The 18,107-nt window shown below is 40.4% G+C and overlaps 1 protein-coding gene across 1 annotated transcript in view; it reads right to left on the reverse strand.

Annotated features, from left to right (window-relative positions):
• Window positions 1-18,107, reverse strand: part of NBAS (neuroblastoma amplified sequence) — a 383,345-nt gene that overhangs the window by 352,331 nt on the left and 12,907 nt on the right. Inside the window, exons 2-7 of the mRNA XM_025198082.1 lie at window positions 13,259-13,315; window positions 12,609-12,645; window positions 4,941-5,018; window positions 2,604-2,651; window positions 1,468-1,511; window positions 462-595 (exon numbers count right to left, since the gene is read on the reverse strand). Coding sequence (XP_025053867.1) covers window positions 462-595; window positions 1,468-1,511; window positions 2,604-2,651; window positions 4,941-5,018; window positions 12,609-12,645; window positions 13,259-13,315 — 398 coding nt within the window. The remainder of the gene's footprint in view (window positions 1-461; window positions 596-1,467; window positions 1,512-2,603; window positions 2,652-4,940; window positions 5,019-12,608; window positions 12,646-13,258; window positions 13,316-18,107) is intronic.

The raw sequence follows: 18,107 nt of genomic DNA on the forward strand, positions 1-18,107 counted from the left end.
GCAGTGGCCGCTGCAGCAGCCCTCATGCCCCAGGTTATATCTGGCCAGCAATTATAAGCAACTGTTGCAAGTAAACACATAACAAGGATCACAGTCTGATAGTACAGCACAGGACTGAAAACCAAAGTCTTTTGGATGTGTGGTATTTTTACCTAAGCATCAAAATGAAAATTCTGGCAAGCTATAGTTTTTAAGACAAAACAATGATCAGGAATGGCACATTCTACTCATTTGCTAAACATAGCTTGGTTTAATCAACTGTGATAAATAATCCATACTGTACCAAGAGTAAGAAAAGTACTGTATCAAGAGTAAGAAAAGTTTCATACAAGTCCTTGCACTAACGTACCCTGCTACTAAATCTCTTGCAATGAACAGACAGGGGCAGCTATATGCATGTATATAAACTTGTACACAATTCTACCCCATTAATTTTGTATTAAAATGAAGAAGGCAAATACCAGTGGAATGACCAGAAGCTCACTTCCCATTAGGTCAAACACTCTCACAGTTCCAGTGCTTTCAGCATAGGCTAGCAATGTGCAGTCATGACTCCATGCCACTCGCCTCCACTGTGGGTTAGGATCTTTTGGCACTAGGCAAAAGGAGAAAAAAAGAAAATAAATTGGGGGGGAAGCGGCATTTCACCAGTTATCTTATAAACTATACTTACTAATTTCCACAACTATAAACTTGAAATTTGAATTACAACATGAGTTTTGGTGGCACACATAAAAAAGTTCTTCTAAGTCTCTGCCAACAAACCTGTTAGATAACAGGAAAGACTTTCTGCCTATAAAGGATGGTTAAATACTTGAACAGATGACCTAGAAAGCTTGTATAATCTCTGTAACCAGAAGTTTAAGTACAGGTTAGACAAACAACTGTCTAGGATGGCAAAGATGTGCCTAACCCGGGTTGGGTTTTGGACTGGATGATCTCCTTATGTCCCTCACAAGCCTATTTTTCCATGATTCCATCCACACACACTCAATCCTGAATTCTCCAGGTCTTGTATAGTTACAATCTTAATCTTAACACTTCCTCATCATACTGATTATGTAGGTAGGAATCTTTTAAACTTTTTTAAAAGTATAAGCAAGTGGTGGAAAAACAAAAAACAAAAAAATACAACAAAAAACGTTTCAAACTTTCTCAAATACATACAGAATATTTTTGTAGACAGACGTGCTATAAAAAACTAGTCTAAAGACTATTATACATAAATGATATATAAAAGCAGAATACTACTGTTGCCTCAATATAACATCCTTTAACTTTATCCTCCCCATATCACAGATTCAAGCTCAATATGGTAATTGGAGTGGGAAAGAAAAAGGAGGAAAAACAAATAGTATCAAAGTTTTTAGCTTCTCCAAAAGACACCTGTGTAATCTCTCAAACCCAATAAGAAATAGTACCAATTAACAAAAGTCACTGCTATTGAAAGTTTGCCATCTTGTATACCTTGACATTTTCCAATAATGGATCCAAAGTCATCTTTTGCTGACCTATAAAGTCATAAATAATAAAACGTTAATTAACTATAATGTTTAATAAAGAAAAAGGAAAATACCACAGAATGTGTAAAATAAGTGCACACTGTGAAAAACTTCATGCATTTAACTCTCTATTCAGTTAGCATTTGATTCTCTCCTCAAACAGGCAACATGGCTTAACATAAAGTACAATTTTAGCATCTTACTTCACAATCCGTGGACAAAACCCTTCCCATTTATAGGAGAAATCAATTCCAACAGATTACAGTTGCATTTGTGAAATTAGATTGGTAACCATAAGCTTGGGCTCAATTTCTTTTCAGACTAATATTTCAGCAACAGCATAAGACTGCAAACAGATTCAACTACACGGTAGGAACGCTAAAATCAATTTTATGCTCCAGGACTTGACATTTATGATGTTCTTGGCCATTTTGATCATAACAGTTTTCACACATTTGCTTCTCTTTTACATATAAATAGCAGGTCTGACCTTCTCTTAAGTAATAGATGTGTGTGAAGCACGTAAACAAATTCAATCAAGATACATTCTATACTTAAATGCAGTGGTTGCTTTTAAACTGGTAAATAAAGTTTTTCGCTATTGGCAATTTTCCCCAGGAGGAAAGGAGGGAGCAAGAAAAAAGTCTTTACCTTGTTTCACTGAGAACGGATTTCTTTATACAGCACCATATATACACAAAGTGCTCATAGCTAAATAAAATGATAGCTTCCTCCACAAATCAAAAATACCAACTACTCCTTTTTCCTTGTACAAAATTACTTTAGTGGGACATGTGAGGACAAAGATGACAAAGAACGTGAAATATCCTTAATGCAGTCCAGGCATTTTATTTAATTCTCAACACCCTTTTTTCCCCTAAATAAAATGCACACTAATACAGTATCAAGAATGAAAAAAAAAAAGTGGGAAGGTACTGCTTTGAGTTACAATACATTCTAAAACCATTTCACATATTATGATGTCTAATATTTGTTCTTTTATAAGCCTGACTGTAAAAATACACCTTATAAATCACTAAGTCCACTTTAGCAAACTGCTCCATGAAATTGGTTGTGAAATGACAGATAATACCAAGTTACCTGATTTCTACACACTGGTCTTGAACAACTGCCAGCAGTTTGCCATTGCTAAAAAGGAAAAAAAATTGTTTCATGTGAAAAATTCAATAAAAACTTGCTCTTCTGGAACAGAGAAGAAAGGGAAAGTTCAGGGCTTCAAGTACCAGTCTGTAAACCCATGTTTAAGTTTTGTTTTACATAACAGATTGAAGTGCTGTAATTTGGGTGATGTCATTTATTACAAAATACTGCTCAGCATCACAACTCAGCACTCTTAGTGGATTCCATGTATCAGAAGCTACATCTTACCAATGATGAACTGTTATTAGCATAGCATACACAAAATTAGTAAAAAAAAAAATATATAAAATGACAGTTGCATGAAATATCAAAGACAAATGTTGCAGTTGGATACTTTCAGAGGTAATATTATTTGCACCAGATCAAACAGGAGTTTGGTTATCACATTCCAGGGTAGTAGCTAATCATAGCAGAAGCCAGAAAGTGAATCCCCATTCCTGCCACAAATATACAGAGTATCACAAATAGTCAGCTGAATTTCTGGTAGAAGGCAGAGATGCAAGCTTCTCAAACACCAGGAAAAGATATTTGCCTTCAGTCAGATACCAGCTGGACCATTCATCATATGCAATATGATCAATACTGTTTGAGGGTAACAACAAAACATGTTAAGTAAAACCAGTATAAACTTATTTTATTTCACTTCATCGTTCATTGTTATGTTTCATATCTCTTGAATAATAATTTTTTTTTTAAATGGTTCAATTTGCTGACTCAATTACAAATTACTGTTCTCACTTTAAGAATATTTCCACATATTTAGGGTCAGACCCAAAAGATCAACTATCTTCATTTCCAACTGACTTCAGGAAACTTGAGGTGCACCCACGCATTGCAGGTTCTAGCCCTTCAGTAAATAAAGCCCTAACAAGTCATCCAGCAGATCCCCAGATAAAAGATTTTATTCCGTCACCAGCTTTGCTGGAAAACTGAGATCACATTCCAGTGTAAGCTAGAGAGAGCTCCTAAAAGCTTCCAGTAGTACAACATGAAACAAGTTTGGTGTATAAACCTAAATGTCCTGGTTGAGACAGCCCTATAAAACATCTGTTTGAGGGTAAGAATGGTACCAAGGCTAAGTCTCCGCTGCTTATGTTTGAATGTAGATGGTTCCGAGTATGACCTCTTTCACATTGCAGAACTTTGCTGTGATAATTTTACCTCCATCTCCTTCCATTATAACCTAGTTGGGGCACATAACAAATGTTTCCATTTAATTGGGAACCTCTACTCTGTTCCATGTATCCATCGCACCAAACCTGGACCATGATTTATTCTCTGTCCCTTCAGCCCCTGGCAGACATTAAATATAATTGTTCAACTGGAATCAGAGGAATTTTACACTTGATCTCAAAAACTGTACACCCTGCCACTCCAGACATGCCAGGCTCCTTGCCTGCTGGCAACTTAAAGAGACAAAAATGGAGTCTAGCATAGGGGAACCAGCTCAGGCACATTTTAGACTCCCAAGGTGCCATGAGTCTGACATCATGTAGCCTCTCCCTGATCTCAAGCTCATGCCTCCCTGTGATCTTTAAAAAGCAGACATGCACTAAACTATATGCCTGCTTTTTAAGGACCCAGGGCAGCATGATCCTAAGATCGGAGAGAGTCTTTAAATCCTTTAAAATTATTCCGTTCTAAGGTTCCAGGGCAGTGCGAGGCTGAGACTGGAAAGATGCTTGTCAATCTCAGGCCCACCTTGCTCTGGATCCTTAAACTTGGGATTCAGCTGCACGCCCACTTTTTTAAAAGGTTCCAGGGCATGAGGAGCTCAACATTGGGGAGGGGGTCCCCCATCTCGGGTTCTTCAGCTGGAGACTTTTAAAAGACTCAGTGCAAGTCAGAAGTGCTTCTACCCTTTCAACATGCCAGCTTTCTGAGCACTGCTCCTGGAGACCTACATACCGTATGTTCAAAACTAAGCTTGATAGAAACCAATCACAAAGGTATTTCATGTTGAAGGAGCTCTAGTTGTTAAATATGGAACATCTTTGTGGCTGGTTTGGCATTTTATTGAGTCTTTAATGTATGCGCCTTGTTGCTACTTACTGTGCAGTTAACATCTGGCAAGGGCCTTCAGCTTCTAAGATTATTTTAAAATGATTGCTAGTTTAACAAATTTAAAGGAAGCGTTAACACAGGAGTTACTATAAAGAACAAAATGACTAGTTGTTTATTTCCTACCATGATTAGCATAAAAAATGTTACATCTGTCAACAAGTGCAACTGAAGCATCACCAAAGAACATAGAAGGATACACTATATGCCTCTTACCTTGCAAGCACTAGATGCCAGCTGATTTGCTTACTAACCAGACGAACAAGTCCAGTAGGAAGAGAAGACTTCGCAGGACTGAAATTCAAAAGACATTTAAACTGTGATTTTTTTAAAGGAAATCTCAGAACAGTAGAATCTATGCAAAATGAATTTTGGTTTCAAAAGCCACCGTCAACCTAACTGGGCCTACAGAATTCATTTACTGTTATTACCTAAAATACCTTTTTCCCCTCCAAGAAGTAAAGATTCAATGCCTACTTAGTCTTTAAAAAAAAACCACACATTTTAAAAGAAAATACATGCTTCAGCCTGTATGCAACCCTGTCAATGGATGCAGTAGATTTCTATACTTCTACCCCATCAGTTCCCTTGATCTGCTGGCAACACTCCTACATATGCAGCCCATTATGCCTTTAACCTTCTTGGCAACAAGGGTACACTGTTGACTCATATTCAGCTTGTTGTCCACTGTAACTTCCAGGTCCTTTTCTGCAAAGCTGCTGCTTAGCCAGTCAATCCCACGTACTGGTGCATGGTAATGTTCCATCCTAAATGCAGGACTTTGCACTTGTCCTTATTCAACCTCATGAAATTTCTTTTGAATTGAAGGGTCGGACCATCGAGGTCTCTCCAAATCCTAGCACTCCCGTCCAGCATATCTACTACTCCCTCCAGCTTGGTGTCATCTGCAAACTTGCTGAGGGTGCACTCTATGCCATCTTCCAGGTTATTGATGAGGACACTGAACAAAACTGGCTCTAGGACCAACCCCTGGGGCACTCCACTAGATACCAGCTGCCAACTAGACATCAAGCCATTGACTACTACCCTCCAAGGCCAATAATACAGCCAGTTTTCTATCCACCTAACAGTCCATTCATCCAACCTGTACTTTGTTAGCTACATCTCTTCTAAAGACGCATCTCTTTTTAAAACAACTACTCTCAAACATTATATTAAATTGCAATTTAAATTTAACAAAGATGCAGTTACAGCAAAGACAGCATACCCCACAATTCTGGGGTTTCTCTTATTTCCCTTTCTTCTTGAAACAGGACTCAGTCTTATGTTGCGATACGCTAACACTCTAGAACAGTGGTCCGCCATGGAGTGCACAGGAGACCTCCCCCCACCCCAGCAACTGGTGCCTCCTGGGTCTGGAGGGGTACCCATGGTCCCCCACAGCTGATCACCGAGCTGGGGAGGTGTCCGCCACCAAGCACACACGGAGGGGGGGTCCCCCCCATGCTCCTGTGGGATGCTCTATCCACCCCAACATCGCAGTGTTCATAAGCCACGCCTGGTAACTTGAGATATGTAGAAAAAAACATTTAAAGCTGTCTCTATGGCTGAATCCCTGATTCTCCGAATCAGCATCCAATCTTCAGATTTTGGATTCGGCCAAATAGAATCGGGACAGTGATCTGAATCAAATCACTTTCCCTGATTCGGGCTGAATCTGAATTGAATACAACCCATTTCACACACCCCTAATGTATGGGTATCAGTTGAATACAATGTTTTATTGATATATTCACAGTTTTAAAGCAATTTTGTAAGCCTACCAGTGCCTCAATCACTACAGTAAATTAAATTCTAAATATGTATATATTTTTGTGTTTTCACTCCCGACTCACTGCCCCCTACCCCCAGGCTCCAGCCCCACAGAGCAGGGAAGGAAGGGGGGGGAAGAGGGGGGGATGTGGGCACCAACAACACATCAGGGAAGTGGAAGGGCACAGGTAATGCATCAGGCGGCATGTGCCCCCTCCCCCTCCACAGATTTCTGCACCCACCAAAGGGCATGGGTGTGCAGGGCTGCAGCTGGGCTAGACCAGCTCTAAACAGGAGTTTAGAGTTACCTCCAAAGCTCGAAAGGCAGAACCCAGTGCGGGAGGGAGTGCTGTGCCATCATGGCTGCCAAGGTGAGATACAGTGGTAGTAGTGTGGAATTGTGGCCCTGCTGCTGCCGGGTTGGGCAGGGAGTGCTTCACCTTGGTGGCCATGGCTGCACAGTGCTCTCTCCCACACTGGGTCCAACCTGCTGGGCTGTGGAAGTGGCTCCTGCCCCGAGTTGGTCCGTCCAGGTTGCAGCCCTGCATCCCATGCCTGCTGTGGGCACAGAAATCTGGTGGGGCACATGCCCTCTCCGCCCCCGTCACCTATGCCCCCCTGCCTACCCCATAAAGACTTAACTGGAGGCAACTGCAGTACCTACTCTCCACCACACTGCCTGGCTGCCACATGCATGTGTGCATGCATCTCATGCACGTGGTTTCCCCTTCCCCCTGTGTCTTGCTCCCCCCCAGCCCCAAGCATTCTGCCAGTCTGCAGGGGGAATCCCATGGTTTCTGGGGTTTTTCTTTAAAGGAGAAAATCCGTACTTTGCCACATTTTCCACAACAAACAGAAAACCCAGATCCCTGATGATCACACTGGATCAGACTGTGGGCCAGCAGAATCTGCTGTACAGGACCACACTGTCCAGCCCACAGGGGTCGTCATGCTGGAAGTCTGATGACAGTGGAGTGGAGGCAGCATTAGCTCTGGGAGTCATTAACACTGCCACCCCTCCTGTTGCCAAATTTCAAGAACCATAGGGAGCCCCACAGGCCTAATGACTTGGCTCTGCAGGCCGGAGGTTGGGCACTCCTGCTCCAGAATTTTATCAGAACAATTTTTGTTATATGTTTTGCTACAAGTATTGTCATATTGAATGAAATAGTTTGAATGTTTGTAAAGGTTGCCCATTAGCCAGTTTCAGGAAGAAGATAGGATCTATCTCCTTATCTAGCTCATTGTTTTGGAGCTACGTGCGAAATGTCCTGACTTCGCCTAAAACCTTAATCTAAATTGTACCTTTAGAAGTTTTTTACAAAGAAAGCAAATGTCCTAAATTCCGAGACATCAAAGCCTAAGGCCTTTTAACCAGACTGGTAAAAAGAAAAAAGTATTTACAGTGATATGGAAGTCTCCCCAAGAATAATTTAAAAATGCTCAACAAAGGTAATTTCTGTTGAGTAAGATCCGAGCCCAAATTTGGGAGGTATGATAAATTGAGTAGGAGGAGCCCAATGACGGCAGCTCACTCAATAAAAACCTGTAACTTACTGTCCCAATTTGGAGGTGACTTCACTTGCAGAACAACGAAGGAAGAATCGCAAGTATAAGGTCGGATTAGATTGATCGCCTAATCAAGCCTCTCCGTGAACACGAATCTCTTAGTTCACGCTGAAGCCGCGGAGCGCCCGAAAGGGACTGAAGGAAGGGGACGTAGTCCTATCACTGGTGAGCCCAGCTCATTGAATCGTATTGCTGAGGCCAGCCTATTGAACCGGACTACTGAGGCCAACCCATTAAATTGTACTACTGAGGAATGAAACCATATTTTGGTATTTGGCTTCTCGGAATTCTAGGATTGTAAGTATATTATGAAAAATAACAGTATTGATTCAAATTTAACTTTTAGTTGTAATTGTAGTTGTTTTTGTAACACTAATTCTTATAGCAATGTTTGGGAAGGAAGTGCATTCGGAGCATTGTTTCTGATATATGTAATTATTGTGTTTTTAATGTTTGTGGTGTTTCTTAAAGCTAAGCAGTGTTATATACATAGCAAACAGTTTTAAAATAAAATTGTGTTGTATAAATTAAGTGTGTAATCATTGTGAAATCGTGCAATCAGCTAACTACTCCCCCAGCCAGTGCATCAAAACGAATCAGTAAATTGTGTGGGATTTTCTCTATTCCATAACCCACTAGAGACAAGTATCTCTGTCCTTGCCCTCACTTGTTAATAAATTGGAAAAGTCACATGAGACTTTGGATAAAAGCTGATCACAATTTTTTTTGTAAGGGAGAAAACATGTTCCTTGGAATGACAAGACATTTTCTGCATGTCAGAATACTGTAAAATTCAAAACAAGCTATACTAGGACCGACTGATTCAAGATATAATTGTGTTTGTTTCAAGCTGTGACCATTTTGTATCAAAATGAAATAACTTGAATGACTGACACCTTGAGATTATTTTATTACAAACACATCCTAGAAGCACAACTTCATTTTCCAAATAGAGAAGCTAAGACTTTTACAGGCTATATGACCTTGAACAAATCACTATGAGAATGAATTCTAGAACTACAGTATTCTTTACTGAGGTTAAATGCAGCAAGAAAGGAAATACCCTAAGAAAAAAGATACAGGAACAGTGAAAGGAGTACTGAAAAAGATGAAAATAAAACATGTATGAAATAAAAGGAGTGCAGCAACACTTCAGGAAATGGAATGAGAACTCCTAACGGCTTTGAGCATTCAGCTCAAGCAAATACCATGAAATGTGTCTCAGCAAGGATCCAAGTTTTCCCATTTGCTGCACAAAAACGTGGATTTTCTCCTTTCACCAATTCAGATTGTAAGGCTGGAAGGGACCTCAGAAGATCATCGGGTCCATCCCCCTGCACCAAGCAGGAAAGACAACTGGGGTCAGCTGACCCCAGCAAGGTATCTGTCTAGTCTCCTCTTGAAGATTTCCAGAGTAGCTGATTGTACCACCTCTGGAGAGAACTTATTCCACAGTCTGAACATGCTAGTTGTGAAGTAGTTTTTTCCTAATGTTGAGCCTGAAATGGTCTTCTAGGAGTTTGTGACCATTACTCCTAGTTTTCCCCCAGGGTACCCTGGTAAACAGCTGTTCACTGAGCCCTTGTTGTACGTCTCTGCTATAGTGGTAATTCCTTTCTTTATAATTTTAAAGCAATTTGGAAGCCTACCAATTCCTCAATCATTATAATAAAATTAATTTTCTAAATAATATTTTGGCATTTGATGTTGATTTTTTATTTTATTTTTTTTAAACATGAAAAATTGGAGCTCCCCCTTCGCTTACCAGGACACAGGTTCAGCTGTGGCTGCTCCCCCGCTGCTTTGTGGCACTGAGTAGCCCTGATATGCCAGTGCCCTGCCCCTGTTCTTGCTCCTCATTCCCAAACCACAGCCCCACACAGCCCTGCCAGTGCCCCTCATTTTTGATCCATGGAACCCACAATAAAACATTGTGTTGAACTGATACCTATATATATATAGTGGTGTTTTGTTTTATTCACAGAAAGACGTGGATTTGGGTTTTTTTAAATCGGAGAACTTGGGATTCTTTATCAGAGAATTTGGGATTTTTAAACAGAGAAAACCAGGATCCCTGCATACCAGCTTAATGGGGTGGGCAATTATTTGAGCTGGAGGGCCACTTAAGGAGTTTTGATGAGTTGTCGCAAGCTGGGTCGGTACCACTTCCCTGGCCCACAACAGCTCACCAAAACTCCTGCCACAGGCCAAATAAAATCCCTTGATGAGCCAGATCTGACCTATGGGCTTTATTTTGCCCACCCCTGGGTTAGAAGAAGTAGCAGCATGTCTGAGTTCAGGCGTGCAGATGCTGAAGAACTGGGAAGAGAAGAAAGCAGGTAGTAACTGAAGAACCCAAATGCCAAGTTCTACAGATAACACTAGTTCAGGTACAATTTCTTATAAAATAAATAGTTATTAAGTCTTGCACTCTACCATTCGTTTCTTGTTTCTTAGGACTAACTCATCTACAGGAGTATTATACTGACATGATTCCAAAATGATAGGTTTTTTTCCCCCATTCCACATGGGGAAAATAAAGCTTCATCTTAGAAGCGAAGTAAAACAGAAGTACCCAAAGTCAAAAGATGCAGCAGAAATCCACCCAGCATAAAGATACAGTGCAGCAAAGAACCCAGCACAGAGGCAGAGCACCAAGCAGCAAGACAGCATGTGACAGGGGCAGGAAGGGATGAATTCTCTAGTGCAGAAGTGGGGGAGGGTATGAATTTAAAGATGACTCTCCAATATAATAAATATATTCTATGCATGGAAAAATATTTTTAAAATATAATTTTCCAAGTATAGAATATAATTTTGGGGGCACTGTCTTACATTCAAAGTCATCTTGGATTCAGCTAAATACAGTAATTTGAGGTAAAAAATAACTTGGTGCTCAGCAACTTGAAATGGTCCTTTCCAACACAGTTTAGAAGATATATAATGCTGTCCATAAGTGGACTGGATCTTCAGCTAATGTTAATCAAAGTAGCTCCATTACCTCAGTTTATACCAATTGAATCTAACTATATCATAATAGAAACGTAGGAATAAAAGGGACCTTGAGCATTTAGTGACAGAAGTCTGTAACCTCCTTCAGTTACATGTTCCTGTTCTTCGTTATCGTTATAGAGAGTTCTCCCTAATATCTATAGAAAATGTCCCTTCCTACAAACTTAAGCTATTTTATTTCTTGACTTATTCCCTGTGCATATGGATAGCAATTGATCACAGTCCTCTTTGTATGTACAAATATCAGCTTCCTATTTGTATCTCTAGCAATAATCTAATGCCAAAAAGCAAATTCTCGGTGTATGTCAAATTTGTACCAGAAATGAGAAAGAAATTAGAAGTGGCATAGGCATTACAGCCAATAATCAAACCCAAAAAAGACAGGCAGGATAAAGGCAGAAAAGAATTTTTTAAACGATTAAGAAGCAGCTGACACTACAAATATAACACTATTCTGACTTCCTATGAAATGATGTTCCCTTTTATACATCCCAGGAGCACAGAAATAGCCTATAGCAAAACCAGTGCCCTAGATATTGATGCCTCTTTTGTTCTACAGTTACAGCTGTGCAGAGTTACAACACATTAACTGTGAGGAATTGAGAAAGAAAAATGCACGAGTCCTGCTGCCCCGGCTGAAGGAGACACCAGAAAAAGACAGGGTTATAAGATAATAGTTAAAAGACAGAAGACTAGAAAGGTAATACATCCTTACCCCCCCCCTCCCCTCCACTCCCAGCCTGTGCCAATTTGATTTTGAAATACCATTTAAGTAATTTCTGAACCAACACTTGACACAACAAATAGCCCACAACCTATTTAATGCCAGTAAAATAAGAAAAATGGGAGTTCCCGTATCCATTGAAATTGTGCTCTGGTAAATGTCAGCATAATTGAAAAATTCAACAGATTCCTCACTGGGGGATTGGGACAGTCAGGCAGTTTCTTAAATATAATAGCATATTGGTAGAGCAGGATGCACCTGCAGTTTATTTAAGCTTTTAATAGAGTCTGCTGACAATAAGAAAGAAATGACCATTCACTTTCCCATCTATTTCCTTATATTTGACATGGCAGCACAAATGGTACATCTCATTTTAAGAGAAACAGCGATGTCCCATATTTACTTACTTATTTATAAGTACCAGCTTTTCAAGCATTTTCAGACATAAGGAAAGAAATAGACCCAATAATCTAAAAGTAATTATTCAGTTTACGACAACACAGCACACCCCTGTAGGGTCCCTGGAAGATAACCACAGAGTTCTACAAACCCATTTGGTTTATTCAGCCACCATGTTGCAAGAGTGCAGCTCACTGGTCTTCTTATACAACTTCTATCACCAATGCCGATGGGTAGATTTTCCTTGAGGATACTAACAGGGCCCTACACTAAATTCAGTGGAGCAGTGATCGTCTCAAGAACCACAAGGGAAAAGTTACTTACTTTCATACAGCTTTCTTAAAAAATGTTTTGATAAGAAATAATATTTGGCAAAGAGTAAGTGTTTTTATTTCCAGCAAACCTACCTGTACCAGATAGACCGCAGCAAAAATGATACTGGACCTACAAAAAAGAAAGACAAGTTAAAAAGTAGTTTTGCATCACAATAAAAACAAGGCAGACATTAGCATTATCAGTAGCAAGTAATATCCTTAGTATTTGATCAATGAACCCCAAATTTTATCTAACATAAATGTCAACAAACTAAATGCCTGTGCAACTCAAAACTCTGGGTTGAATATGAAGATAAAAACCTAACCCACTTATTACTAGGTGTACAACTGTCACTGAAATACTAAAAACATGTCCCGATTTTAAAATCCCTTTTATCTCACTGTCCAGAACACAGGATTATATAACGTTAGTTCTGACAAAAAATCCCATGAAGATCAATTTGCAGAAGGGCCTGGCAGCTTTTCAGGCCCGTTTTAATAATATGCCCCAGTGAGAGAACATCTAGCTAAAACAAGCTAAAAATTAAAAAGACAGTAAGGGAAGATCATAAAAGTGATTTTCAGGTTAACACACACATGCTGCATTCTGTTTCCACTACGCTATCACAATGTGATGACCCGAAGTAGCACACTTTCCATAAGCATATCCCACACGTTATTCTTTTAAGCCAGAAATACAAAAAACAGTCAACAATCCTTCACTGCACATACACCATATTTACCTGTAATTGCTCTAGTAATGATAAACGAAGCACCGTGTTTTTTGTTGCCTCTTGGCTGCAATTGCAAAAAGAATTATCAATCAACATGTGAACAAACCAATATTCATGCACATATTTAATAATGCAACTGATAAACCTTTTCTGCTTTAAAGGTGTTTCTCATAAAACTATTTGTAGTTTCCTATTTAAACTAAATAGCCTAAGACAAGCTGGATGACTGAACATTTTCAGCATGTGCCAAACTGCAATAAAAATAAAGCAAAGCAATAGGATCCATTGGTTTAGCTTTGCCTTGTTTACCGTAGTAACGAAAACCATTAGCCTGCAACAGTGCTCCACTGTACTGACTACACATTTCTACAACACAGTGAGCAAGGAAATTACAATACTGGTGCAATAGAGACAAGTGGTCAACGTACTATTACTGATGAGCTACATTCCCAGATATGAAAAAGTCACTCTCTCAAAGCTACAGTTTAAAAATCCAAGAACTTTTCCAAAAAATGCGCTTTTATGCAACTTTCTGCCTAGTAAAGCACCTCCTCAGATGCCCCGAGATAATTTCTCCCACACAGTCTCACAAGCACTCTGCTGGGGAGCAGTCTCAACCACTACACATGGTACATAAAGTTCCCCATAAAAAAGCAGTACAGGAATGTTTTATTGCAACTGGATAGATTATTAAATGCCCAAAACAAGAGGAGGAGGAGAAGCAAAAGCATCACAACAGAAAGAGAAAGGAGAAGGGTATATACAGTACATCCAAAAAGAAAACCCAAGCTGAGAGAGGGGAGGCAAGAGAAAATGGGGCATAAGGAAGAACGTGGCTTTCTTTTCTTTCTATTGCATTCCGTTTTGTCTCTATCTAGGTTTGCACTTCTCTTGTCATAACACTACAACACCATAAGTAAAAAGAAGAGGAAATCCAAGCACTACTGACGCTCCACTACCTTAACAGAGCAGACAACTTCAAGACATGCAGGACAGTGAGAAAGGTAGGGGCTTTTTAACTCCAGGGGGCTAAGACTGAAAAATAGTGTCCCTGAAGTGAGGGACTTGCATCCAGGTTTTGTAAAATCTACAAAACATCCAGCACTTTTGAAAAACCAGGTCCCTTATTTAGGTAACCTATCATGCATTTAACAGATCTAACTTCAGGCTCCTAATTAAAAAGTCTTAGCCTAAGAAAGTATAAACTCTTTTTTTTTCTAGTTAAAGTTTACAATACAGCTTGAAGAAATAGCTTTCACCATGCCAATAGCTCCTTTGAATGAATGGGATCTTGTCTCAGCATGGATGAGCTGAAGAGACAAGCAACGTAGCTGCACTAATAGATAATTTCTTCAGTGAAGGTTGATCAGCCAGGCAGCAATATGGAATTACAGTAAAAATAAATCACAAAGTTTGATTTGTTTCTTATATCCTAGTATGCCTAAAGATTTCGGGAGCACAGATCCTACTGGAAACTCTAAGGAGCTAGAAAGACTGCTAAATCTCTTGATTTTTGAGAGAGCCTCAGCCATGCTCCTAGAGTACTTTTTCAGACATACCATCTGTTTCCAAACTAGTATTAGGTGTTCTTGTTCAACTAATTTTTAATCTCTAAAGAAAAATAATTTATTCCTACGTTAGGAGCAATGGAATAAATTCTCCCCTTAACATAAAGCTGGATCTCCAACAGGATTGATAGGCAATGTCCACACAGAGGGGAAGTCATCATTCAACGTAAGAAAATTCCTTTTCCGATTTGTTCATATTTGATAGACAACTTAACATTTTACTCTGCATTAGAGCATATCAGAAATGAAGCCTGTATCTGACTTGTATAATATCTATTTAGTACTGATGTTTGTTGACTGCTAAATGCGCTCAGCCAAAAAAACAAAAAAAAAAAACCCCAAGAAAACAAAGCCTCATTAAACTAACATAAAGATTACAAAGTCAGGCACTCAAAAGTTACATTTGAGGAATTTAGGTATTCCCTCCAACCTTCAGAACTCAGCCTCCTTGTGTTTATGCATGACGCATTTAATTATATGATCACATACTATTTTTTCCACAAGATCCCTGCTGTGTTCACACAACGGTATTCAATATTTTGACTAATTCCCACTGAACTAATCAATGGACTAATTTGCACTGAAGGTTGACAATCTTCTGAAAAAAGCACACTCATGTAATTAAAGACTGCAACACTGCCTAAGTATTATAAAAGGCAAAAACAGTACGGCCCTAAAAAGTATTTTCAGAGATATATGAACAGAGAGTAAAAATAACATTTCCCTTTAGGCCTTATAAGTTTCCTCGCAAATTGCCCATCAAGAATGACCGGGGCGGGGGGGCTTCCTAACCCTAACCCCTCCACACGGCTGCCGTCTCCCAGGAGCTTGTCCCACCGTCCACTCCATCCCCCTTTACAAGCACCCCACGCCGCTGCCAGCCCCCACCCCGTTCCATCCCAACCATCATGGTGGCACTCCACCGTGCTGCCACCACCGCCTCCTGTCTGTAATGCTCTTGGAGGACTCCGAATGGTTGTTTCAGTAACTAGAGTGCCCCAAGAGCATTAGACAGACAGACAGACGGACTAAGACCTTTATTATTTTAGAATAACAGGGCAATGAAACCCCTAAACACCCTCATAATAGGATCAAAAGGGCAAAAAAAACATAAAATCTATTTAAGGTAGGGGTGCACTGATATATTAGTTGGCTATCAGATTGGCACCAATAAAAAGAAAAATGACTATCAGCCATCAGCTATTTTTGGTCATTGTAGCCAATAAATTACAGCTGCGTGCCTGGAGCACCCTGGCAACCGTCCACGCGCCACAACCTGAGCCCATGGCAGACTACAGGTCCTGGTGAGCAGCGGGAGGGGCAGAGGGCACTGGGGAACAGTCACAGGGTGCCATGCTCATTAACAAAGAAACCGTTACCAGCTCCTGCTGTCACTGCAATGGCAATGCCATGCTCGCAGCAAGAGTCTGAGCACCGGGGCTGCCGTGAAGACACTGAGCTGTACGCGGGCAGGGTAAAGTGCTGCGCAAGGCACACTCCACTGTACCAGGCACCAGAAACCTTTGCAAAAACAGCTTCTCGCCAGGGGCCAAAGGAGCTCAGCTATACAGGGCCCGCCAGCATTGAGGCAGTGGCGTGCTCTGGGGCTCCAAATGCACCCAGCTCCACTATCCACACAAGCGTCCACCCCACCCACCCGGGACGGCATCACGGGTTGCACAGGGAGCAGGTATCAGGTAGGAGCCATGGGTGAGGGGGAAATGTGTATGGGAATAAGGCAGTCACCACCTTCCTCATCGAGAACCAGAAGAGGCAGGAAACGTGTGCGTGTTATAAATGCAAAACAAACAAACAAACAGGTTCATTTATGTCAGTAGTTTAAAATGCCTTGAACTATTACTAAATATTGGTTATCAGATTGGCATTGGCCAATATGGTTGATCACTGGCTATCGGTACCAGGCAAGGAAATCTCTACTGGAGCACCCCCAAATTTAAGGCAATCTGTTTTTGAAAGAAATTATGTGATACAAGCTGTCTCTGAAAGCCTGTGAATGGACTTAATGAACTACAAGGAGCACTCATATCTTCTGTTAAAAACTGGGGAACCCTTTGTACCACCAAATGTTATCTTCTCTAGAAGTCTCCACACCCTTTTCAAACTGGTCTAAAGTAATTCCACAGTAAACTACAACAGTTACATTTTTCAAAACTTCCTGCTTTTGCAGTGCAAAATGGAAGCAATCTTGATAACACACCAAAAATAAGTAGAGAGGTTTATTCACACGTGTTTGCAGGAAATCAGAGCACTTTCACAAACCTGATAATGCAGGAAACACAATAAAAAGAAGTGATCCCAGTTTAGTCTGGTGTTACATTTGTTGATCTACAAAAGAAATCCCTTTCGGTACAGATTCACAGATGATTCACTTTACCATCTACTTTCAAATGACGGAAGCACCATTACAGCTAATGGGCTCAAAATATATTGTTACTGTCCCATTTCTTAAAACTTCTTCTGCTTGTTGAGACCAACATGGCATGTTCTAGAAAATCAAATAATCAGAGTATGTTATTCCTGTTTTCTAGTGAGTAATGCAGTCTTTATAGGAGTTGTGAAGTATGGCATTGCACTGCAAGCTTAATTAGACTCCAACTCAACAATTGGAAGCGTCTGACTGTATTTGCACAATCAACAGATAAGGGATCTTATCTGCTTGTGCATTTGCATCTTGTTCAGACTTAATGCTTCTTACACACAATGTCCCCAGCTGGGGAGAGAAGATAAACCCACAGAACACTCAGTATCATTGTATGTAGTTGACTGCTCATCTGCATCAACAGTTTAGTGCCCTCCTGAATGCTGAATTCTTAACTGGCAATAGAAATTATTTCCGCAGATATGAATAACTTCACATTTAACAGAGGACTCAGAACTCAGGTGGGGAACAAATAGCTGATACAAACACATGCTCAATAAATAAAAATCTAGTTTCCATACAAGGAGTCAGAATCAGGAAAACAGAAATCAGAGGAATATTTCATATTTTCATAGTTTCATAGTAGCTAGGGTCAGGGGGGACCTGAACAGATCATCTAGCCTGACCCCTTGCCACAAGCGGGAATGAATGCTGGGTTCACAAGACCCCAGACAGGTGATCGTCCAACCTCCTCTTGAATATGCCCAAGGTAGGGGCGAGGACCACTTCCCTGGGAAGTTGGTTCCAGATTTTGGCCACCCTAACTGTAAAATATTGCCTTCTGATCTCCAACCTAAACCTATTCTCCATCAGCTTATGACCATTGTTCCTCGTCACCCCAGGTGGTGCT

This window comes from Alligator sinensis, unplaced genomic scaffold (genome assembly GCF_000455745.1).
Source record: "Alligator sinensis unplaced genomic scaffold, ASM45574v1 scaffold130_2, whole genome shotgun sequence".
In the NCBI taxonomy this organism is placed as follows: domain Eukaryota; kingdom Metazoa; phylum Chordata; order Crocodylia; family Alligatoridae; genus Alligator; species Alligator sinensis.